This window comes from Neodiprion fabricii, chromosome 6, assembly GCF_021155785.1.
Source record: "Neodiprion fabricii isolate iyNeoFabr1 chromosome 6, iyNeoFabr1.1, whole genome shotgun sequence".
Lineage (NCBI taxonomy): Eukaryota > Metazoa > Arthropoda > Insecta > Hymenoptera > Diprionidae > Neodiprion > Neodiprion fabricii.
In genome coordinates, this window is record NC_060244.1 from 25,244,393 (window position 1) to 25,269,442 (window position 25,050).

Sequence of the window (25,050 nt, forward strand, 5' to 3'; positions counted from 1 at the left end):
TTCTCGGGATCGGCTGGAGTCACGTTACAGGGGGCGGGGATGAGGCTCCGAATTTGAAAAGTCGTCCCGAAAGCGCCTAATTTTGAATTATTTGGTGGTGAAACTTGAAGTAAAGATATCGAACTTTCGCAAACCAAACAAAGTTACGAGTGGTCGGAGGTTCGACGACTCGAAGTTCCGAAATGTAAGAGTACAAAAATTCAAGTTACGACAGAGTAAAATTCTGAAGTTTAAAATATACTCACGATAAGCGTAGTTTACTCAACGAGCAGTTGTAAAAAATCAGAAAAATCAAAAATCAAAATGACCAGGATTGCGAAGGTAAAAATATCGAAAATCCAAAACAAAGAAAGATGAAAGCGATGAAGTCTCACCGAGCCAGAAATTCACAGAACTCCGAATCGTCGATCGTTCGGAATTTCGATGTTTAAGATTTTTTAATTTTCTCATTTTCGCACGTTCGAATCTCTCAGCCTCAAGTTTCGGATCATTCAAAACTTTGATGTGTTTCGTCAAAGTTTGATTTCTGTACTTTAAGTTTGGCAATCCAAAAATTCGGAATTTGGCGCGTTCCTACCTTTCCAAATTCGGAATTTCAACCCCGCCTCTCACGTTACAGGTTTCAAAGTAGGAAGATGGTTGAGAACGGTATCGGAGTAAAAGTCGCGTCCAGTCGCAAAAATAACGATAGCAATAACGATAAAATAAGAATCAAACAAACGGAGTAAAAACCCGTTGTGCAGATATTGCGTAACCCCGCAGGCTGTTTACTTTCTCAGGTCGTCACAGAAGCGGAAAAGACGCGGGCGACCGAGCTGCGGATTCAGCACGAGAACCACGAGGCTCAGCTCGCTGCTCTGCAGAGGACGTTGCGCAGCGACACGATAAAAATGGTAAGTCGACGCGTATAAACGATCGGCAGGCTCTTTTTCTCGACTAATTAATAGCCCGGCAAATCGAACGGCATGATTAATAAATACCGCACCCTGCGTATATCGATAACTGATTCCCAGGGAACGCGCCATTCATCGTCCTCTCGATTAAATTCAGTCTCGCACTCTCTCCGGACCGATCAAGATCGCAACTGCAGCCGATCACACATGAAATTCTTTTCACGAATCGTGTTCCGTGAGTGAATTTGAAAAAATGCGCCCGCGTACGCGGCGCGCATAACGAATTGGATGGAGTCGATTGCGCGGTGTGGACGACCAGATCGGCGAATAAGAGTCAATTTGTTAACGGAGCCGGTCGAGACGTATCGGCGTATTCCTCGATTTTCCCGAGCACCGCGCGGTCGTTCTTTTTCCGTCATTTCCCTCTACAATCAGAGCAGCAACGACAACACTAATAACAATAATAACGATGATAATAAAAATAATAATAGGGCGATCGCATGCGCGAAGAGGACTCGGGCAGGATCATTAGGAGGTGGTTTCTCGGCCTCTATGGGCGTGCGCCTCGAAGGGCCTGAACTTGGGCCCGCGGCACGCGATTCAGGGTTGGTTATTAAAAATTGGGCCTCGGGCCTCGCCGGGACCGTATCTCACAGCTCCGGTGCATTCCCGGCATCGCTCTGCAGGGTCGCCACTTAATCATTCGGTAGGAAATGCCTGCCATGCCACCGTAGCGCCCTGGGGGAGGAGTGTATTCACCGGATAATCACACCCCGTTCAAAATATCTTCCCACACTATTTTTTTTACGTCAACGATTTTGCGTGCCCCGCTCAATTTTCTACATCGATTATATATATCACCTACTACAACCGGCTATGATACAGTCCTGTTGCGGTAACCGGACGACCGAGGAGGAGAGGCTCGAGAAATTGGTACAGATAAAAGATGATAAAAAAAAGGCGGGCAAAAAATCATCATCGATCATTTTCCAGATCGAGGACTCACCTTGGTATTACAATTATACGAATTATCGTTCTACGCGTCCGTCTCTGACCGATAAGCTCGGGATAAGAGATTTTCCAGTCCTTATCCGGGTGAAAATAAGTAATATATCATCGTTCTTAAATGCATATTTTTCCGATTATCGAAGATAGATACTGCCGCAGCAGTTTATCAAATGATCGAATGAGAGTTCAAAACGGGATTCTGAAAAATGTCACTCACAAAATTTCGCGACTGGTTGAAAAGTTTTCGAAAGAATGAAACAAATAAATTCGACTTGATCGTGCGTGGAGTAATTACTGCGTTCCTCCGAGCAATCTCCTTACGGATAATGGTACGGCATGTTTTGCAATTAGCACGGCAGCACTTGGACGCGCATTCAGACATAGCTGTAACAAACTATTCTCAGCACCTTTGCGTGCGCGTCACAATTTCCTCTATACACCCCAATCCCCATTTATTCCCCCATCTAATCCTCTCTTTCTCTCCTCAGGATCGTTCGTTTTCCCCGTGCTTTCGCCGTTGATTGACTCGCCGTTAATTTCACAGCCCGGGGACAGCAGTCGATTTTCCCAATCCCGGATCAGAATGTTTGCATTGCAAATAAATCGCGACTCTTGCCCAGGCTCGCAGGATCGAATCGTTTCGGGTCCGCGATTTAGAGCCGCTAATTCCGGCCCCATGCATCAGTGCGGCAGCGAAACACGTGGCAGCGTATTGTTAGAATACGTGGTCATGGTATGCTGCCAGTTAGCTATGCGGCAATTACGTGCGTAAGACAAGACACCGCGCACCGGTGAAAAATGGACTCGGTTACCCGGACCGTGCGGCATAGTAATTATTACTCAACTTTGCCTTTCGCGTATCGTTGTTCGCTTGACTTTTATTGTATAGGCATTCGTATACCCACAACGGTATACCTATTGACGCTGTTCTTGTCGTACTTGTCCAGGTTCTCCGCGTCCAACGCAACGGCACTCGCGACTCCTGCAGGTACAACGTATCGCACCTAGACATTTATATATATATATATATATATATATATATGTATGCATGCGTATGTGTGTGTACAATATATATAAAGCGCATTTATAATTGCGTGTGAATTTTGACCGCAGACCGCGGTTGCACTGCAGGGCGGTGGTCGAGAGCTCGTTTTCTGGCAGCGTGGGAAAACGCCTTCCTGACTCCCGTCACCGCTTGTATTTATCGTATGAGTATTACTCACTCCGTGGTCTCGGATTACCCGGTTAAACGAGCATTTACAGCGAGAAAATTTCAACCTGTCGTTGTCATTTTATTTGGGATCGGAGAAGTTCGGTATGATTACCAAGCAAATTTTATCGCCTATGTTTATCAAGATCCGAAGCAATAACGAGGATATCCGTCAGTGGCCCCGGAAATTTTCTTGAATCTTTTTTATCCTTCAAAAGTCCTGAAAACTATGTTTGAATTTTTTTTTGTGCCTTGGAAGTATTCTATTTTTCGCGTCATTGAATAAGGTGAAAATGTTCCGAAGATGTTCTTGAATTTCTTACGGATTTACACGATGCTGATCGGTTGATATTGTCAAGCTTCGACAATCAACTTGTATTTCATCTCAGCGGACATTCGTCACACGAGAAATAAAATCAGGATAACACTTTCCGAAATTTGTCTGCAAGCAAATAAGTTGGCAACTGAATTTTCGGATGAAAAAAGTTTGGGGATAAATCAGAGGATTTTATTCGAGCCAGCTCGTTTCGCTGTACGAGGGGTGAATGGGAGAACCTTTAGGGTTGTAAACGGTTGCGAGTTAGCTCGTTTCGTAGCGTAAGATATTCCGGGACGTGTTACGAGTTCCCGAGAGGCAGGGTCTCGCACCGGAGTCTATTTTCTTCCTCCTTGTTTTCTTATCTTCCTCTTTTCTTGCCTCCTAGCAAAGGCCAGGCGAGCTCTATCCTCGTCCAACTGGTCACAGGTCAAAGCCGGTAATAACTCAAGGGCAAAGCGCTGCCTGCAAGTCGCTACGCGCGTCCAGCTTTATGTCGATTGGCAACTGCAGTCTGGATCGTTTGAGATTAAAGTAGAATGTTCGTAAAAAATTGAGTTGCGATAGTTCGAGATATTTGTTTATCGTACTGTTAGGTGCACACCCACACGGAGAGAAGAAAACGAGCAGATTTTAGTCAAAACTGCAGGAAAAAAGAGACACGTCAAGGATTTTGGTAAAAATACCCATATCAAAAATATTTTCTTACTATAAATGTATCAGATTTTATTCTGCACACGGTAGTTTTCACTGATTTCGCAGACAATTCTACATTCTACGAAGTATATTTTATAATTCGCTTTGCCAGACGAAAAATTGGAATTCTCGATAAATGATTCGCAATTCGAATAGTATATACAAATGTTTGGAAAATTAGGTTCTCGTTTTCTTTGTCTTCTCGATGTTGGGTACCGGTTTCCATCCACCTTCAGAGCAATGATCAATATAACGCGAGTGAGTTCCCTTTCCGTTATACAATATAGAACAATGCGGATGTTGGCAGACTTTATCGGAGCCTTGATCGAAAGCTCTGCGTCTAATAAACTTGTCGGCAAGTATAAACTATGTTCCTCTTTACGCCGAGGATTCGACCTCCGACCCGAGGCTACAAAAATTACTTTCCCCGACAAATTGCTTGTATTGAACGAGAAATCAGCCGGACTTGCGTATATGCGCAGGCTTCTCGGAGTTCTTGGAACGTTGAAAGGACCTGGAGCTGGACGAGACGCAGAGTTCGAGTCGGTTTTCTGTTCACGATCATAAAATAATATTCTATTTTCCTCGAGGCGTTATTCGAGTGGAAAGCACGCACTGAGCTTACGGCCGTACGTTTGAGATTGCTAGGAATTGCACATTTTTGTTTTTTTTATTCCCGTGCGTAAACTCCGTTCTCGAAACAAACTCGGCAGGAATCGCGTAAACGATATATACGCTTGCAATTTTTCTACACCGATTAACTGCTGCACCGATCAATTTTATGTTCGCAAACGTTGCGAATCCCGGCGCACGTGCCTGTGAGAATCGCTTAGAAAGGCGAATGAATGTGTGCGCGTCAAGGTGAAGGTACCGGGAAAAGCCCTGCGGGCCTCAACCCGGAGAGATGCATGGAAGGCTTTCTCGACGATAATACGTCGATCCGCGATCTTAAAAGTGGAGCAAATTGTTCGCCCCCCTTCAATAGCGACGGTCGTTGAACAAAACAAAAAAAAATAAATAAATAAAAAAACACCAACAAGTTTGTAACGCGGTAACGAAATTTTCAGATTTTCAACACGAAACACATATTTTGATGAAAACCTGTAAAACGAGCAAAATATTCAACTTGTTGTTATTAAATAGATCCATAATTTATCAGAACTAAGTTTTTTCTTGATCGTCCAAGTGCCCGAATTCAAAATTCAAAAATACGAAACCGACTCGCTCGACTTTCGTTGTTAATTTAATTTGACGATCGGTTTATCACAGTGAAAGAGGAAGAAATGGTAAAAAAGATAAACGAAAGTAGTCGGAATTGATAACGTTCACTTTGCCTCCGGGCCAAAGGGAGGAACGGTGAAAATATGCAAGCAGGTGGATCGTGATCGAGGATAGAATATCCTTCCTGACAGGCGGAGTTGATCTTGTAACCGACGGAGAAAGTTCTTCATAATTTGGCCGGTACAGCATAACGAACAACTGCACAATCCATCGCGATATTCGAAAGTGGATCTATAAGATCGAGGAACGGGCGATTCGCGAAGGAAAACAGCGCGATTAATATCGATCGAAGGATCAGAAAACGAGCGTCAGTGTGTACATTAATCTTCAAGGATTTCTTCCTGCGGGAATATACGTAGGTCGATTAAATGTCAATAATCTCAGGTGCCTGTGTTTCTTCATTCTTTGTCGCAGATGGACGAGATTCGAAGCAAGACGAGAGAGGTCGAAAAGCTGGAAAAGCTCGCGTTGGAGAGTTCGCAGATGCACCGAAAATTGCGGACGAAGGAAGACGACCTGGTGAGTTATTTATACAATATCAACGATCTTTGTTGTTTATTGTCAGTCACTCTGCTGACGGATTGTAGGAGGATAAAAATTACAAGGCAAAAACGAGTCGTCATCGCGCTCGAACAAACGTATGGATCATTTTCCCCTCGGTGGTCACGATGCACTCTGCCATGGATCTTATGGCTTGTACATTACATATAATGTATACGCTCGCCGAGAGAAGGGAACGGAAAGCAAGCGCGAACGAATGAGCGTACTTAAGTTGTTATCGGCTCTTACGTTTGCCGATAAGTGAAATGTCGAGGTGGTCTTTGGCCTCGTCAAATTGTCCTTGATAAAGGCGCCTGTTGCTGCTGCTGCACGCGCGCCGGCCTAAACCTGAATAACTCTTCTTCATCCGCGTCTTATAATTCTCGCTGAATTCCTGACGGGACTTTTTGAAAGCCGTATTTAACGGCGATTAGGCCGACTGGCGCTGGCTGCGTGGTGACGAAATTACGAATAAACTACATAAGAAAGAAAAGAAAGAAAGAAACAAAGAAAGAAAGAAATCCTCCTCCGGTTTCTTCCGTTATTTTTTTTTTTTCGAATCTTACCGATCGGGCTTTCACGTTCACGGATGTTGCTTCTCCTCTCTTTGGCCCTTATATCAATTCCTTTCCCACACATTATTTTATTTCATTTAATTTTTTATTATTTCTTACAATAACATTCTTTTTTCGTCTGCCTCGCGTTTCACGATAACGCGACGTAAGAACGCTCGGACAGACGAACGACCATCGGTGTAAACACTCCTGTGCAGTTCCTTGTTCCCTAAAGCCCGCGACCATTCCCTAGAGAATGATTTACTGCTCGAGCAAATGGCTTCGGCTCGCACTCCGAGTTTAGAATCACGATTCCTCCTCTCACAGCCGACTTTACTCCGCGCATCGCGTCTTCGTCGTTTCCGGTTGCAACCGACTCCTCTCGCATTGTTCATTGTTATCCTCGCAAAAATTCAGTCCGCAGAATCAGCGGTTATCAAGAGGATCAGTACCCGCATCCCTTTCGAGATTGAAAAAATCTCTAGTTATACAGTCTCTACGTATCAATTTGTTTTTTTCTTTGCTTTTTATACGGAAACTTGTCGGCCGTTGATTTTACAAATTTCAATACGCGGGTGGCGAAGATGGCAATTGAAAGTTGACGGACATCGGCATAAGGGTTTGAACAGAAAAATTTTCTTCCCATCGTATCGCATCAGCGCGAGAATCGCCGGTGAAGCGAATATGTTGAGACTAATCGGATTGTCGGTTTAATTCGCGGATTGAATTTTATGATCTGGTATAATTGATTGCCTTTCGCTTAATCGTATCATCGACAACAACTTCTTTGGCACGGTTCGTCCTAGATTATTAGGCCCTTGAGCGATGCTTTTAGGATTTTAAATCTACAAATTTGCGGGAAAAACTCACGTACAGAAATTCTCGAATCGGTTTTTCATTTTCATGATTTTGATTCAGCACTTTTTATCTCGCAGAATCGCGACACGCGGAGTTATTATGATAACTGTTTAATCGTTCATCTCGTACACGAACCTTTTTACGCGAATGAGCTGGAAAGATGGGAGTATTAACGAGCGAAGAAACGATCCGGCAAAAGAGGTTGAAATAAAAACTCGTATATCAGGCTTTCCAGAGTAATTAGTGTCGAACTACTTTCGTGTTTTTGTCTTCATTTTTTTTTCATGCATCGTTGTATTCGATTTTTGGGAAACTTAAGCGTGCTTGAGTCGTGTATGAGATTCGGCAACGACAAAGACGAACCTGTATATTAAAAAATTTCTAACTACATTAGCGGCGCAAAAACACTTTCACTACATGTTTGATTCTAAACACGTTGCACTTTACGAAGCGAAAATAAAAGAATAGACTTTTTATTTTATCCGTACAGGCTTTCACACGAATTTCGTGTGTTAATATCGTCAACGTGATTACTTGATCTTTTTTTTTTTTTGGAGGGATGAAGGGGGGAGGGACGGATTTTTATTTCTTATTGAGAAATATCAGCTCGACCGATCAGATACAACGAACGTTCAATTACATTATTATACGGTATAACGGAGGTGTACAACGATAGTATTATAGGTACCTATATAAATATACGATGCTTGAGGTTATTTACCTCATTCTCACGAATTACAAATTATACGTCACACGCAAGGGAATATAAATTTTGCAAGCAGCTGGCGTGTGTGTAATGTAATTAACAGTCTTACAAACATGTGGTTATAAATTCTCCTCCAGCTTGTTGACAAATAATTCGGTATACTTATTGTCGAATATCTCTCTCAGGGAGAAAGGATCTTATTTGTTTGAAGAAATAGTAACTGTGGGAATGTAATATATATGCGCCGATTCGCGTTATCGGGGCATCAGACGCTCAGAGAGTATCGTTATAGACGACAACCAGCGAAAGAATGAATGACTGCCGACAATATCTGTAACTCCACATACGTGTATAATACGAAGTCGAAGTGCGAACTCGCGAGTCTCAAGGCGGGTACGAGAGCCGTTAGAAAAATAATAACATTCGGTCATGAGCCTGGTTCGACCTGACCCAGACTGCGCACATCCATAACTCGATTAAAATATTATAATTCCATGGCGCTCGCGTTGCTCACAGAGACGCTCACACCTACGAGGAAACAATTCCCGTGTCTAATAACAATGCAAATTGCGTGGAAGACTCGCCAAGGCAATCGGATGAAAATTAATTTCATTGTTAGTCCAGTCGGAATGTGTATTTTGAATTGCAATTATTGTTTTCTTTTTCTAAACGTTGGAAAGGCGAAGGTGATCCAAATCCAGAATGTTCACCAAAATCCGCAGCAGCTTCGGCTACCATCTTGCATTCGTTTGGGTATTTGTTTTTGCCGAAATTTTTGCGCGATCTGGTTTAAATTCTGGACTTGGACTACCAATGATTCGCGTCAACGATTATAAAAACAAAGAAAGTGGTATAAAAAAAAAATCGCTTTTTTTCATTATTTATTTATTCTTGCAAACAGCGACTGATGTGCTCCGATAATTTTCGCGCGATCGGCAATGAATTTCGGATCGATAATGACGAGATTGATCAGCGAGCATCGACAGGGTGTCCGATCGCAAAACTTACACGCGAAGGGCTTCTGTCTATTCACAAGTAACACACTTGCAGCCACCTCATACACCTACACCTACACACCGGTTAGGCGTAATAGGTAGAGAATACACAGGTAGAGGCACGAGAGCCGGAGAATACGAAACACGAGTGACGGGGATCAGTCTGCTCTAGACTTCAGAGCTGGACGCACGCGCATTCAAGTTTCTTCCGCTGTTGTCAACCGTGTATATAATTATACCGTATATACAAATACAGTTGTTTTCGAAATTCTAGATTTTTTCGGAGTGACGTTGCTGCTGTTGTAATTTTTATATTCCATTTTTTGTTTAAATTATTGCTATCCATTTTCGATTCGTATCTCGTACGAGACGATCGGTCAATCAGTGCGGTATTTTATGTTCAATTTTTTTTCAAATTCAATTTCAGTTACTTCTTTTTCTGTTCTTCGTTTCTTATATGAATCGTCTGTTCAAACAACGACTGGATGGGGTTCGCGTGGAATGAGGTGAGCTTTATTCGCAATCAGTTAAATATTGCGCACACGTGATGCGTGCGATATCTGACTTATTATAATTACCATTGTTACGACTGTTATTTGTGTCATTACTTTTACACCCTGTTAGCCGCAATATTAACCGACGAGGTGTATTTGAGCCGTAAACCGTCAACGGTTGCACCTTTGCTTCCGACCTCTGACCTCCGTCACACGGTTTATAATAGCTATTTGCCAAGAGACGCGCCGCTCATAAACTGTTATTTTAATTTTAATAATCTATGGCTCATAGAATGTTCGACGAAACATTGCCGCTCAGGTTTTATTAGGAAAAAAAAGGCTCGGTAAAAAAAGAAAAGAAAACAATAGATCCGTAATCGATAATAATTTAAATATTAAATACGAGTAATTAACGCAAAAAAGAAATAATCGTGTTGTTTTATTTCGATCGTTAATTTGTTGGGAAAATCATTCCGATTGAAGTTATTTCTTCGGATGTTGCGAAGCGGAGAATTGTATAATAAAACCGAGTGAGTCAATTGCGGATTGATCGTTGTTGCATACGATTGATCGATCGATTACGCTGTATAACTTCGTTGCGAAAATATTGTCTTTACGGATTAGTGATGTACACGTGTCAGGTAACAATGACTCTTGTGCGATTGATTGTTTTTATATATAAAGAAATAAAAATGCTTCGATATCGTATCTTTATATACAAGCTTAACACGTCTGTACACACAAATATCATCGACTCACACTTTTCACGAACAGTTTATAGGCGTGCATAAATTCATTAATTATACGTACTTATATCTAATCGGAAAGAGAGACGTCAAGTTACGTAAATTCAGTTTCAAATTTTCCCACGTAAATACGTATAAATCTACAATATACCAACTCAAAGTTTCCCCGAAAGAAACGAATGTCACCTCTTCTTTCTAGCAGCTCTGTTTTGAAATAAAAAATCTTATGCAAAGTTTGCGGAATGCATTTCATGAAATTAAGCAAACATTCAACTCGACCGCTGAAGTACCGACGAATTCGATCGGAAATGGTGAGGTGCATAAATCTTGGGCTAATCCAGGTGTTCCCGGATCGCCTCGTTCGATTAGATAGCAGGTACGAGGATTATATCCAAAGTTGGCGCTCTCGTTCAGGCGGGCGTTTGAAACGCCGATAGAATATGCCCGCAGGATCAGAGCTTTGTCACGCATATATATCGCGACCTGTAGTTCAACGTGTCGGCGAGCAATTAAAAATTCATATTTAAGAGACTGGGGGAAAGTTTTGATCCATTAACGTTCGTAATCAACCGGCCGAGGCGAAACTGCGCTTATTTACGTTATAGAAACTTTCATGTATTAGTCGGTATCACTTGAATGCATTGACTATTGCGAAAGTCGCAGCGCGGTTGCAGTTCCAGAAGAAGAAGAAAAAAAAACAAAAAAAAAAAAAAAACTACTCACCACTAAAGTCGTCGTATTGATTCCTTATCGCGTCTATAGAACCGTTTCGAATCGAACTCTAGGACAGGTTTTATCGACAATATTAATTTTCTCGTGTTCTAATGATTTCTATTCGACGCAGTCGTTTAGTTATACGTTCTTAATTAACGAGCAATTTTTAACGGATTCAACAATTGAAATCGAGTGATCAGTCAACTTGAAAGTTTGCGAAACGCACGTCGCAGGAAGAAATTGTGATCCTTTTATTTCCCCGTAATTTCGACGCTAAACGAGGCTTCGTTAATTTCGTTGGTATTTTTTCTTCTGTGGTAATAAAAAAGGATCGAAAATAATGTCAGTTGTCATACCGTGACTGGGTTTTCACGAAACGACATGAACTTGAGAAACATGTAATCGGTTAAACTTTTGTCGCATTTAATCGTTTGACGTTTCGTTTCGATACGTAGATAACAAGGAACAAGCGATTGACGCGCGGATGATAGAACGGGACGGCGGTAAAACACGTCTTACACCTACATTCGTTAATTAATGACAATGCCGCGGGTGTCGTTCCGCCGCATATTATAGCGCCGCTGTCAGTGTTATGACATTATGGCCGATTGTGTGGTAGGGCAAGTTGAAATGCGACGATCCAACATCCACCCATGTATAATAATCCGGTGGTCTCCCATATAAAGGAGGACCGGTGAGTCAGCGCGAATGCCGGCTGACAAAGTCGCGGTCTTGAACAAAGCATGCCGGACGATGCGAGCGATGACTCCATAATAGAAAATACGTCGCCCCTCGACGTGGGTACGAGGATCCGCGCTCTCGTCGTCTCGGCAATCCGAACACCTCGAGGCGAACGATTCCGCACTGGATGAAAAATCGACGAGATTTAAGTTCGTGACGAAACATTGTGGAAAAATCACTGTTTTCTTATTCTTACAACAACTTTCAAGGAACTAAGACTTCGGAATATGAGTATGTTTTGTCGCGTTACGATTACAAAATCGCGATACGACGGGTTTTCCCAAGTATGAATCGTTACGATAAAACATTTCTAAATTCAGCGTTACAAAAATGCTACGGTATCGAGATCGTATGCCGTGGGAACCACGAATCCAGATTGTCATTCGGCAAATCTGATCGTTACGCGCCTCGATGATTGTCCGAGTATCCAAATATACCAGGTTCTCGTATTCGATAGCACCGGATCTGCGTGCGGATTCCTTATTGGATTCGAATAGTAAACACTAATCTGGAAAAACATCGTTAATCGGCGATCAAGACATTGCCCATGGCAGAATTGGAAGGAATCTATTTTCATCAGCGTGACAATGTTGAGTATTGCTGGAGTATTGAGCATATTTAATTGCTTTTGGTTGCAGAGATGAGAAATGGGTTTAAATATAGAACAGAAATTTTTCACATATCTTCGGCTGGATCGCGCCTACAAATCGAATCGGCGTTATTAGTAACAAACGTTCAACGGTTTTACCTGCGAATTCCTTCGACGGAAGCTAATTTACTTGTCGAGTAAAAATCCAGGCGTGCGATATGGCGATTTTTTTCCCTCCGTGCGAAAGTCGCGAAAGCCGCCTGCACGCATGCGATCGGCTGTCCTATCTCAAGACGTACGTGAGTGTAATGCAGTCTTAACACGACAAGTGGTATATGTATATGCATGTATATATATATATATATATAATGCACGCCGTGACACGTTGATCTGCAATTTCACGAGAATTCGCTCGAAGAGAAAGACGCGGGGGGGGATTAAGTGAGAAAATAATTTATCGAAACTCGCGAGATATTCAGGTCATCGGATTTCCCGGCCTGAAAAGCGCGAGATGTGATAACGTCCCTGTACCTTCCGTCAGAACGATATTCTTGATCCTCTCGTGCTTCTTCGTGCTTTACATGCCGGCCTATGTGTGCGATTACTAATTATAACCGTCACGATTGACCCATATATTGTACTTTGAGTGAACACTCCGCGGTTCGCGGCTTTAGCCGCACACCGTGATTATTCAATTTTGCACGTAAGGTAAGTGTACCAGTTATTGACACGTTTGGACCCGTTTGTTTTCAAAAATTGTAAATTAACGGCACAAATTTTGAATTTCTCGACAACAAAGACCGATTGCTGCAGGATTAGACACTGGAAATTTGTTTTTTTGGGAGTGATTTTAGAAATAATGATCGAGCAGATCAAACCGGAAAACGTCGATAATTGGGACAGGGTCAGTAACCGGTACACTTAGCTTAGTCGATCCTTCGCTTCCGTATTTTGCAGTGAAAGTAAAAGCGAAGCTGAATTGTGCAGATGCGAAATCGGTTTGATAGCGTAAAATCGGTGACGATAGATCGGAATCTCGATGAATGTACAGTTGATTTTTAGTCCTTTTGCGTAACGTAACTGTTTCGTAAAAGATAGAATAATGCATATATTACAGGTGTACGTAACACGTAAGCGTAATTACGTATCATTTGGTTCAAGTTCAAGAAGAGCAGAAGTTCAAACGAGCGATTAGACCCTCGCGGCTAAGTGCGAGCAATTTACTGCAACGAACATGCATACATACGAGTACATACGTACACCTAACTCGTCTCCAGAACGGTAAGTACGTACCTACTTGCCTGTACCTATCTATCTCGTGATCTGATCGAGGAAACGATACGGGTACATACCTCTACTTGTGTAAACAGCTTGGAGAGGTAAACTTCACTGACACACACACACGCGCAAAATATCACCGGCGCAATTTTCCTGCGATAAAAATGAAGAAACGGGAACAACGAAGAAAGAAACTACGAAAGAAAGAAGGAAGAGAAATAAAATGTAGGGGAGGATCCGGAGACCGACTCGTACTTTTTCCCGTCCGCTATTTGTTGCATAATCGTTTAGGTGCATACATATAGCGGTACAGACCATTCCGATTATCCGATTTTCTTCGCGTTTTCTTCTCTCTCTCTTTCTCTCTTGTACATTATCCACATCCGTGCTCCTCGTTGCCGCTAAAAGCCCCGAAGACGCAACCGGGAATAATAGAATCCGGAGCCGTATTTTCACCTGCAGCGATTCCGGCCGGAGGGGGCGAGACGAAGAAGTCGGGTCAGTGACTCGCTCTTCTCAGCTCGAGTAAGTGTCCTGTCGTCGTGGGCAGCGAGTCGTCGTTTTCTCCACGCCATATATAGAGCACAGCTCTATAACCGAATTAACAAAACTAGTTCGTACAGCCGCGGTGCGCAGGGACATTCGTGCGGTAACACATGTGGTATATACGTGTATAATACGCTGCGTAAATCTGTAAATGTAACGTACATATACGTAGGCAGCTACCCGCAGGACCTTAATTACCCTGCCTGCGTATAGTAGTTTAATTAAATTAACAATGACCGCTCCTCTCGCGTTGCGTTTTTTCCTTATCTCTTTGCTTTCTTTTTATTTCACATTTAATACATTCTCTTTCGTTCTTTCGTTCGCAGCTGAACGGTTCTCGAGAGAAAAGTGAAACAAGAGGAAAAGAAAAATATACGTATATGTGTATATGTATGTATACAACGTGTAGAGAGCAATGCACGCGTTACTTTCAAATACTTAATTGGTTTTCTTTCTCGGCATCTTTTTGCTCATTTTTTCTATTTGAATTTTTTTATCCATTTATTTATTTATTACTTTGTCTTGCCATTTCATTCCAGTTACCGATAATCGTATACCAATGCAGCGTATGTTGATATTTATTTATTTTTTTCTTCACTTCTCCCTTTTCTTTATTTTCACGTACCGAAATCGATCGATGAATTAACGAATTCGCGAGTGTAATTTGATGTAACGGTTTGTCGCAAACCTCATTCTATATTTGTCTGTACCTGTCGGTATTTGTACGAAATTTTTTTTCATATATTTAATTACATTACGACGATCAGCAGCGGTGAGATCTATTGTCGAGTGAAAACTAGGTGAATTCGTGTAAGAAAATAACCTGCGCCGTTACGTTTACGTGTCTCATGCGAGAACGTGATGGGCAGGTACGTGTATTTTTGAAAGCAGCTTACCGCGTTGTTTCCGGATTATCTAGCATACTTTTTCCGGTTCAACGTGCCGCTGCCATGTGACCGTGATCAAACTGACCCACAATTGTCGTCGCGTAGTCCGAGCTGAAATCGAAGATCCGTCCTACAAATTCCTTCGTCTTCGGCACGCGTTCGCAACCTACCGTACCTTTATTCGCTGTTCCAATTTACATTGATTTGTGAATTCTCGAGTCAACGAGTGAGATGTCGTTATACATCGACGAGGTTACAATTAATTACGATATTATACGACTTGGAAAGAATAATTCTGCGATAGGGATTTCAATCCACGCAATGTGTGGTGAATATTCAACGCGAGATTGTATATTCTAAAAAAATTTTAACGCCGCGAAGAATCGCCGTTTCTGTTTCTATCCAACGGAGCGAAAAGAGAGACGAATCGAGGACGTGACTTGAACTTGTTCGCGACAGCTATTATCGCACGGTATAATCGCGATAAAATAGGGGAGCACCGATCACCCAAATTACAGCTTTCCCGTCAGCTGTTGCATAAAAGCTCAAGCCCTATCGACTTGTCCGTATCACGTTTCTCGGAAGAGGAGTCAGAGGCCTTGCTTTCCCCTGGACTTTGACTACGAGTGAATATCCGAATGATAATGACCCGTAAGCTCGGTATTCACGCAGCGAACATCCTTCGCTCGTCCAATTGACCACTGATCAACAACGAGAGTGCTGCCTCATTTTCGTCACGATAATAATTGTAGGTACGAACGTCCGACATGACTCAAGGGAAGCATGGTTTCTAATCCTCTAAACCGAAGCCGTCGCTTCACCTCCGTTTCTAAGCGCGTTGTTACGCGTTATCCGCAAAAGCAGCCGCTCATAAAAAGCCCTCGTTATAACACCATTTTTCTTCAAGTCTAATAATATACTCGTTTATCGAGGTCTTTGGTGAACGTTCACTTCCTAATTTGCGCGTTTCTAATTTCTCAACCACGCTGTTAAACTGCCTCCTGATAATTTTTTTTTTTTTTTTTTTATTTTGTTGTTTCGGATACTCACTCGATCATATTCTTACATTATACTCCGCTTTAAACGGTGGATGGACGCATATATGCTCTGCGGTTTGACGGGGTGCGTGTGACAGTCAGCGATGCGTGCGATGCGTGGGAGCGGCATTACTTATCCTGCCTCACGCATATACTTGACCAAGTTTCCTCCTTGCGTATATCATACACGTTGCGGTTTTACTCGACGCGCGTGTTGATCCGTACGCGAGATGGTCGCGTATTTTATCCGCTTCGTTAAAGAAGCCTCTCGCAGTATGTATAATTGAATTTTTAAAGAGGGTGAATTTTTTACTTATTTCGATTCGAAGCTTAGTTTTCTTTCTTCTTTTTTTAAACATTTGCAACGAATTGGAACTAAAAGCGTTGCGCATATCTATTTTCATCGACCTGATCGTTAAGAAACGGAACTTCCACCCATGAATCACACTTTCGATTCCTAAACCGAATCACGATCAAGACGAATCTCGAAATGGCGGTGTAAAATAGGCGATTGGACGTGGGATAACCGGTGTGTCCTTAATTTTATCGCACATCCGACCATTCCGATTGACCTTTAGCCCCCTCCGCGTTAATAACAACAATCACGGTACGATAATGGTGTATATAAGTAGTGGTATAATAGTACAGTTTTGTCCATAATTCACGAATATCATACAAGCCAGCCATCCAAAAAGAGCCGGCAGAATGAGAGTTTGTGGGCGAGAAATTGAAGATACATCGCCGTGCTTAAACGGTCATGCATCGCGAATTCGAAGTTCGAGGTTATCGCGCAGAAAAGTCGGTCACGTTGGATCTCGACGTACGTACACATTCTTATGCCATTATTAAAGACATTTGGGCTAATTTTTTTCACTCGGCAATTTTCGTTTCTCGGTAAAAATTCAGCTGCAGCCTTTTCACGTGCCTCATATATTATAAATGGACGTTGAACGAACCGTGGGCAACGGTAATTCAACGCCATTCTTCGGTATAATACTCGAATTCGCAAAATATCCAATTATACGCCTAAAATATATTCATTCACAAAATTGCATTACATGGAATAAAATTGTACGAAATAACTTCACGCACTTGTATAACTGTCGTTTTATGTTTAATATTCTCATTCAAAACTTGTACAACGCGATTCCTTATAGAGGGTTGGCGTAAAGTCGCCGCGTACGAGCTGCCCATATATGGTGGGAAGGGGGGGGGGGGGGGGCATTCGAGCATTAATAGGTCAAGCTGTTTTCTACCACTTTGAGACCCCCGCCCCACCCTCTTCTTTTCTGTGCAAAAGTATGTGTAGCACGTGGACTTTCACCCCCCCCCCCCCCCTCCCCGCCCCCTCCTGCTCTCAACGTTCGGTGCCCCTTTTATTTTACCTGTGAAATAATTCCATCGAAACTGTGAAGATTATTTGATAAGCCACAGCGCGAACAAGTATTCTACTATATCTAGGCACTGGTTCGAGTCAACAATCGAAGCGACACAATGTGCTCCAATTCTCCAAGTCCTGAAAACTATTTTCAAATCACTTGGAACTCTGGGGTGAATTCAGGTTACATCCGTGATTCGAACCGGACATTAAGTCACGCGTTGCATAGTCACTCGGGAGTAATTGAGGGTACGATCCGAAATGATTTCGAGTCACTGTATGTTTGAGAACCTTGAATGTTAAAATTATATCTGCTTAGAGTTCGTGCAAACTTTGCTCGTTTCGCGTAGTATTTGGACGAGGTGACAAACTTGCACTCGAATCTGCGCACTTTAATATCAAGTTCAAACATTCCTCGTGTTGCACGCGTGGCTATAACTTACGAGTCAAATCAAATTACAAGGTCCGTCGGAAATTATCGGATAGATACGGTTTGTTCTCCTCATTATCGCATTGCCGCCAGTATATTCGAGCGCGCCGATTGGCCCGCGATGTGAAATTACCTGACTTGATCTTCGGAGTTGTATACGAACCTATAACACGATTCGAGAATGTTGTAACCGTTCCTCTGGATTGACCGACGTTTCTGGGCTACGGGCGAACGGCTCGCGAGGCGTTTAAGGAACGGGTTTCCCGGCTATGGAACAGATTGCATATTGCACAGTGCAAATTACGACGACCGCCAAGCGACACCTCGCGTCGTATTAACGCGGAGAAATTACGGCAAAGCACGACTTACGCGCGTACGTCTGATGCATAGACGAAGTTAGGTACAACACGTAACGTGTCGCACCGCGTTGTTCTTCCGAGTCGGTCGTCGAAGGTTCGCCCAGCGCTTAATGATCATCTTTTCTTCGCAGTAAACCGTTATTACGAATTATTACGTACGCGGATTACACTGTTGTACAAAGTGGTTGTGGCGAACGGTCGCGAAACTTCTCGAAACGTTTCTATTCCGTTCGATAACGATGACCGATCGAGAAAAGAGGTCGAAAGGAAGACTTTTCACGATACGTTGTGTTACTTTGATTATTATCCTTGGCTATCGCGATTTGATCAACATCATTTCGCATTCTTCTTGCTTTCACGATGACTCGAGAAAGAGATTTAACACACCGTACGGGCGAGAGAAGACGTTTGCGGAATGCTAATTCGATGACGCATGTCTCCTCGAGGACGGGCCATCTTCTTGTACGGTTGGCTCTTTCCTCGCATTCGTATATACACCTTATACCTTTACTGCCTTGAAATGCCGGCGTTTCCCACAATCGAATTGCCGCCGGTGATGTCCCGTGTCTCGGAGTGTGTCTAAATTGTCGGTAAACAAGATACGCGAGAAGCCAAGAAGGTCCCACCAGATAGGTATGGTACAAGTTATAAATCGGCCTCGTTTCCTTTCAAAACGTTTCCAAGTCTAGACGTTCACCATTTATTTATCGCAACTGTGCGAACGAATTCGCAGCCTCGCAATCGGCCGTCTACTTACAATTAGTCTGTGCATATTTTGTATATTATTCTCTCGACTGGTTGACAGATTCAAGTGTACACGACATATCCTGCAGCACTTGGCTGCTTGAATGATAGATTACGTGAAACATCGTCACGTGTGTTTTGTGTGTGCGGAGATATTGAGGCTGTAATTAGAATAATTATACACGGCACGAGATCGCAGTTGTAGGGTTTTATTTTTCTCTCATCAATGAAGGACTGGGGAACCAAAGACGCATTCGCTGAAATGAGGTTCTTAAATTTTATTAACTCGGAATAAGCCGCGCGATTGCAGCACCGAAAAAGTGCTGTAACCGTCTTGACGTCTTGAATTACTGCGTATATTCTTACAAATTTCGAAGAATATCCAGGAAAATCTATTCGTAAATTACTTGCGAAATACCTGCCTTGTAAAATTGCGCATAATTTTGTATACGTAATATATGACGAATGTAGGAGACATTATATAGCTAATATTGGAATAATCGTGAGGTTTTTCTTTGAGAATTATTTTTTATAAGAATAACTTGACACTTTGGAAATGTTATACAAGTATGCAGTTTATGCAACAACGGGCACGATCATCAATCAATCCTGACCTTTGTAGCAGCCGTAACTATTAATACCTACATAATATTTTTCCCAACCGTTATTAAATCCGTTCGCACGGTAATCTTTGGCCTTGTCGCCTATGTAAAGTGCCAAGTGCATATTAAATGCAATTGCATCAGCGTTAAAAGTATCGTTAATTAATTCTTCGTAACTTGCACGCGTTACATTTATCATGCGATTCTCTCCTCAACTTCTGTTCATCTTGATTTCATACCGAGAATCAACGTCGCAGCCCACTCTCGGCGATTAGATTATTATTAACGCGCTGATACCGGTATCGGAAACAAAAGAAGAAAAACAAGAAAAAACATAACGATACACGCATCACTCGAAACAATTTTATCTCCCCTTAGTCAGCATCTCGTCCCGGAGTTTCTAGTTACAAAAGTACAATCGTCGAAGAATAACGACAGTTTTTGTCACAGCTGTGATCGTCTAAGTCAAGCAAGAGTTTGTCGCATATCGAATTAACAGTATTCACCATAACCCGTTACCAAGTTGGACGTGTGTAGGAGTTGCGACCTCGGCTGCTGCTGCAGCGGGCTTTGGCCAAACGAAGTAAACATCCAGTGAATTTTGATCACGTCGAGACACCGGTAACATCATCTCCCGAGTCAGCGATCTTCCGGCGTTGCCTTGCCTAGATTTCCCGTTCGCACGCTCCCGTTCCGCGGCTCGATCCCTAGCTATATCTGGACCGAAAATCCGCGCGGGTTCTCGGATGGATGCAGCAACGTTGATCACCCGCAGATTACGCTCATCCCGGTGACGGAAAGGTTAAAAACCAGCACCGTTTGCCTCCGTCCGTGTTAAGGGGAAATCGTTTGCGGTTACTTCGTCTCGACCCCAAAGTGGATATATGTATACAGGTATTTATAATACGTGCAGACAAGATTTCTACGACAAACCGCAACTCGCTCTAACACCGAGTCTGTCCGTCTTGTCTGCAGTTTTAGTGCCGACGCAGTCATCTCGCATCGAGGTGGTCCAAACCGAATGTTCGTGATTTATTGACCAGCTTATCGACAAAGTGCTCGTGCGGTTTGAGCCCCATGTACCGCTGCTCCGTTCGGTGGGTTTGAGGAGCTGTTTTCGAAGTGGTTGAAGTCTGCGTTGAATCGGGGCATCATCGGTTATTCTTGAAAATACAGGCCCGTGCGGGAATCCGTACGAATCCGTTCAAAGTTCCCATGGACTTGGTGGATTTCCGACGTTGGTAACAACCCATGGGAACTTGGAACGGATTTTTACAGAGTATGGATTCCAGTGTCTCGACGCGAAGCGCAGCTATTTTTTTGCTTATCGAAGTGGAAAAGCCGAGCAAGCATCTTTTTCGGAGTATCATACCGCGGGACTTATGAACGGTTATGAGTCGGGAAAAAGTCGCTTTCATGGTCACCCTTGGGTCGGAACTCGGGCGTGCTGACAAGCGAAACGAACCGGAATTAATAGAGTTCTCGCTCTTCGTAGTACTCGTAGCGGTTCTTTGACTCCGGGGTCTCGCCAGCTCTGCCTCGTCGTAGCCGTTGTAAGAAATCGAGAATGAACTCGAAGCGAACGACGTCGCGGCACGCGGAAAGATCCAGGTGAATCCAAAAGAACCGAAGACTGGCCTGTACTGTTACATACCTTACGGCGTGTTACACCAGATGTTCTTCTCGACTCGAGGCGAGACAGGGGGAGGAAAAAATCCCATATTCGTTACTTCTCCATCACCGGTTCGTTACGACAGTAGTGACAGTGTCTTGGTCCACCGACCTTGTTCGTGGCGATCGCTCTCCGCTCTGACCTCGCATTACCTTCTACGCAAACCTCTGGAAAGATCCAATTTTCATTGTCTCTTACGCGCGTGTATTACTGTAATTTCTTCATAGGTTCAATACCGTATGCGAAGTAGCATGTGAGTCTAATTGCGTTAGAAGTACCGTGCGAAATGAAAGAGACACTGTTTCGATATCGTCGTTCAGTCTCATTTGACGCATCGTCATCTCAGACTTCTTCAATGCCGAACAAACACGCGACTACTGTCGAAAGCTGAAGGTCTTCCGAACTTGAAGTTACGATCAATCGATGCTTTCAATGCCCGGTGAGGACCCGAAAAACTGATCGGATATCGCAAACTTTCAAATCGGAAACCACGTCCTCGTTACTGCTACTGTCCTCCATAATTACACGTACTCGCGTTCACCGGCAATTACCGCTACGAATTTTGGACGACACCAGTTGCTCCGGTATTCATCGATATGGATTATCATGATCGTTGTGCGTGCCGATCGCGGTGCAATGAATTAAAGCGGCGATGAGGTTGGGAAGGAATGGATAGCGACTTCCTTTGGTAATCGCGGTATGGTCTTGGGTGGCATTGTGATCCTCTTAAGGTGCAGGTGACTGAAACGTGATCCGGGACTTGGTTTCCTGGCCGAGGGTCACTCGGGAATCACCGTTTTTTTTTTTCCTTTACCCAAAGGAAGGAGCCTCCAGTCCAGGCAGTAGGCTCGCCTATCGCGCGCACTTTTGCACCAGTATACGTGACCGCAACGAGCGGATTTGCTTTACAGTTTCAAGAGTGTGATCTTCGATGAATTGGAATCTCCCCGCCAGCCTTCGAAGCATGATCTGTACTACTCGTCGCGACGTGAGAATCTACGATAATGAATCGTGAAATTTTAAAGTTGGAGTCATTGACTGTCGGTCAATGCGGGACCAATTTGTATCCTGGAACAATGAGACTCAGCTTCTAATTTCCGACCGTATTTGCAATTCTTAGACACTTAATCTTCATGTCGCGTACATGAATAATTACCAGCGTAGTTTTCTGTTTCTCATAAATTTTAATCATCTTATTTCCCTAATCTCACTCTCTCTCTCTCTCTCTTTAGACCAACGTAAATCTCGGCTCCTTTTTTGTCGAATAATTAGAGACCGAGATAATTAGAATCTCAGCAGTTCTCGGCCTGATTCCCAATTCTGACTATACTTCGTCTAATCGTGAGCGGCAACATCTAAAGAACGATCTTAACTTTGTCTATCCGCATCTTCTCAAAGAAGCTGCAGTGACAACAAAACCGTTTGACCGAACGATATTCTCTCACAAAGTAACTTCATTAACTCTTGAAAAGATGGGAAAGAAAAAAATAAACGGTTCATTCAAACTTGAGAGATGAGTCTTGGGATGTAACCGGCCAATGTTTAGCCATGGTTATGTGTCTAACCCATTGACTATGTAATATATGGAACACGTGGATATACGCGGTGTGCATACACGTTTGTACTTAAGCCGGCAATAAGCATACGTTGGTGCATGTACTTGTGAACCAAACAGTCGGCTGAGTGGCCGGTTAACCGTACAGTGAAAGTGAACCAACACTTTAGTCGAGTTTCAGTCCCCTCGATCCTTTCTCTCTCTCTCTCTCTTTCTCTCTCCTTCCCCGGCTCTGCACCATCGCAGACCGTCTAGAACCCACAGCTTCGGGTTTCTGTAGCGAAACCGACCCGGTTCGAGCCGCGTTCGCTCTGGCAAGCGTGCAAAATCGTCGTTTTACGATACCGGTTGATGTATACGATGAAATTGATACCTCATTGTGTTTCTGCTCCGCACTAGTACCTGCCTGCTAAATTCGAATTTTGCAAAAGATTTCAACGAATAACTGTAACGCAATCTCGATTGCGTGTTGAATCAAGTTATAGAGTCGTCAGCGACGAAGAATATTACAGCATACTTGGAAAAAAAAAACAGTAATTCATCCATTAGTACTTCGGAATCTATCCTAGTATTCGAATTTTTTTTTTCTGAGATCTATGAAGCAATTAATCAATTGATTTCGGTAATTGCAACGGAACATTCCGTTTCCTTGAAACGAATTTTCTTCAGGCCGGCGCGTGTGCAAATTGATTTTTCATAAAAAAAAAAAAAAAAAAAAAAAGAAAAAGTTTTCTCTGAATATAATTCCGTATGTCCACTGAGAATTTTTCACTCGCATGTTCCGGTACCTTCTGGTGTACACGCCTGGACTACCGTAAATCGATTTTTTGGTCCCAGTTAAATCGAGTTAAACCTTCACGGTCGTGTTGTTATGAACGCAATGCATGCCGCGTCTGACTGTTACCGTCGAATAGTGTAGGTGATTACAATTTACGATGGGGTAAAAAAAACGTATACCTACCTTGTAAAAATATTCCTTCTCGTAGATCATTATCTTGTTAAGTAATTGAATGTTACCGCACGCCATAACACCGCGGCCTAGGTGGCAATTCACACGGGTAATCGACCTCCTAATCGACCGAGCGTGATTTAATCACGGATTTGAACTGCCTCCCGCAGTTGAACCACCTAACTTGGGATTTTTTTGCAGCTTTTATTGAAACGTGCCTGCGATTCAGTTCAAGAACAAAGATGCGAGTCTCGATGAACTGAGTGGCTCGAGTTTTGGTGAAATAATAAATTTTTGGTACCAAAAAGAGAAGTGGATTTTTCGTATTTTCGAAAATCCGGATCTTCTTCATTTCCAGAATTTGGTTGTCGTTATCATAGACAAATCCTCTGAATTTTTAAGCGACCAGGATCGAAGAGGCTTCACAAGGCTATACATTTATCCGTGATCTTACGCAATATTCTTCATAAATCTTGCGTGGTTATGTTATGCCTTTTATCGTACCCGCGGAGCAGCGCTTTCGATTAATTGAATTTGAAAGAGAAAAAGCGCGTGAATAAACATGAGGATTCGAATATACCTCCTTCGGTGACCTAGTAATTATTATCCTTTCACAAACGGTTTAAACACGTTAATCTTTCGGGACAGTGAATCAACGATAAAAGCTGACGTTTTTTTAAGTTTTATTTTTTTCATCTCAAATCTCATAAAGTAGGATGAGAAAAGAAGATATCGTACTTCTCATTATACAAAGATTAAATACTCAAACAGAAAGTTTATAGGTCAGACAATCCGAGCATTCGTTAAAACGCATTCAACTATTTCAAATTACGGTAATTTCTTTTCCCGTAGCTTAATTGTGTTCCAAAACACTGTCAATTTGGCAAAACGAAGGAAAACTATTAACCTCCCATCCGGTCTTCTAAAAATTTGGGGCTCCACCTCCTCGTGTCCTCGGAAATGTTTTATTAAAGTCGATGAGTCGTCAAGTCGCCGGCGAATGGAAGGAGGACGAGGATGAGGATGAGGAGACGAAAGAGCCAAGAAGTCTGTACGAAATTGGTGTGTGTACTTTATTATAGGTATGTAGAGGGGTCCCCGTGTATGCTTACCCAGTATGCACATAACGGTTAAAGGCGAGTTACCTACTCGCTTCGCCTCGCCTCGCCTCGCCCCGGCTTTGCCTCACCTGTCCCAATATACCGATACGTGCAGTGTGGTGTGCCTACCTCGTCCCCCTGCCCGTGGCTTGCACGAATATAAACGACGAAT

The 25,050-nt window shown here is 43.0% G+C and overlaps 1 protein-coding gene across 3 annotated transcripts in view; it reads left to right on the forward strand.

The window, feature by feature from the left end:
- Positions 1 to 25,050, forward strand: part of LOC124185313 (janus kinase and microtubule-interacting protein 3) — a 52,784-nt gene that overhangs the window by 10,129 nt on the left and 17,605 nt on the right. For all 3 annotated transcript variants that reach the window (XR_006871364.1, XR_006871365.1, XM_046575951.1), the window contains exons 4-5: positions 780 to 893; positions 5,819 to 5,923. Coding sequence is in view for 1 of the 3 variants with exons in the window: in XM_046575951.1 (XP_046431907.1) it covers positions 780 to 893; positions 5,819 to 5,923 (219 nt within the window). In the remaining 2 variants the exon portion in view is untranslated. The remainder of the gene's footprint in view (positions 1 to 779; positions 894 to 5,818; positions 5,924 to 25,050) is intronic.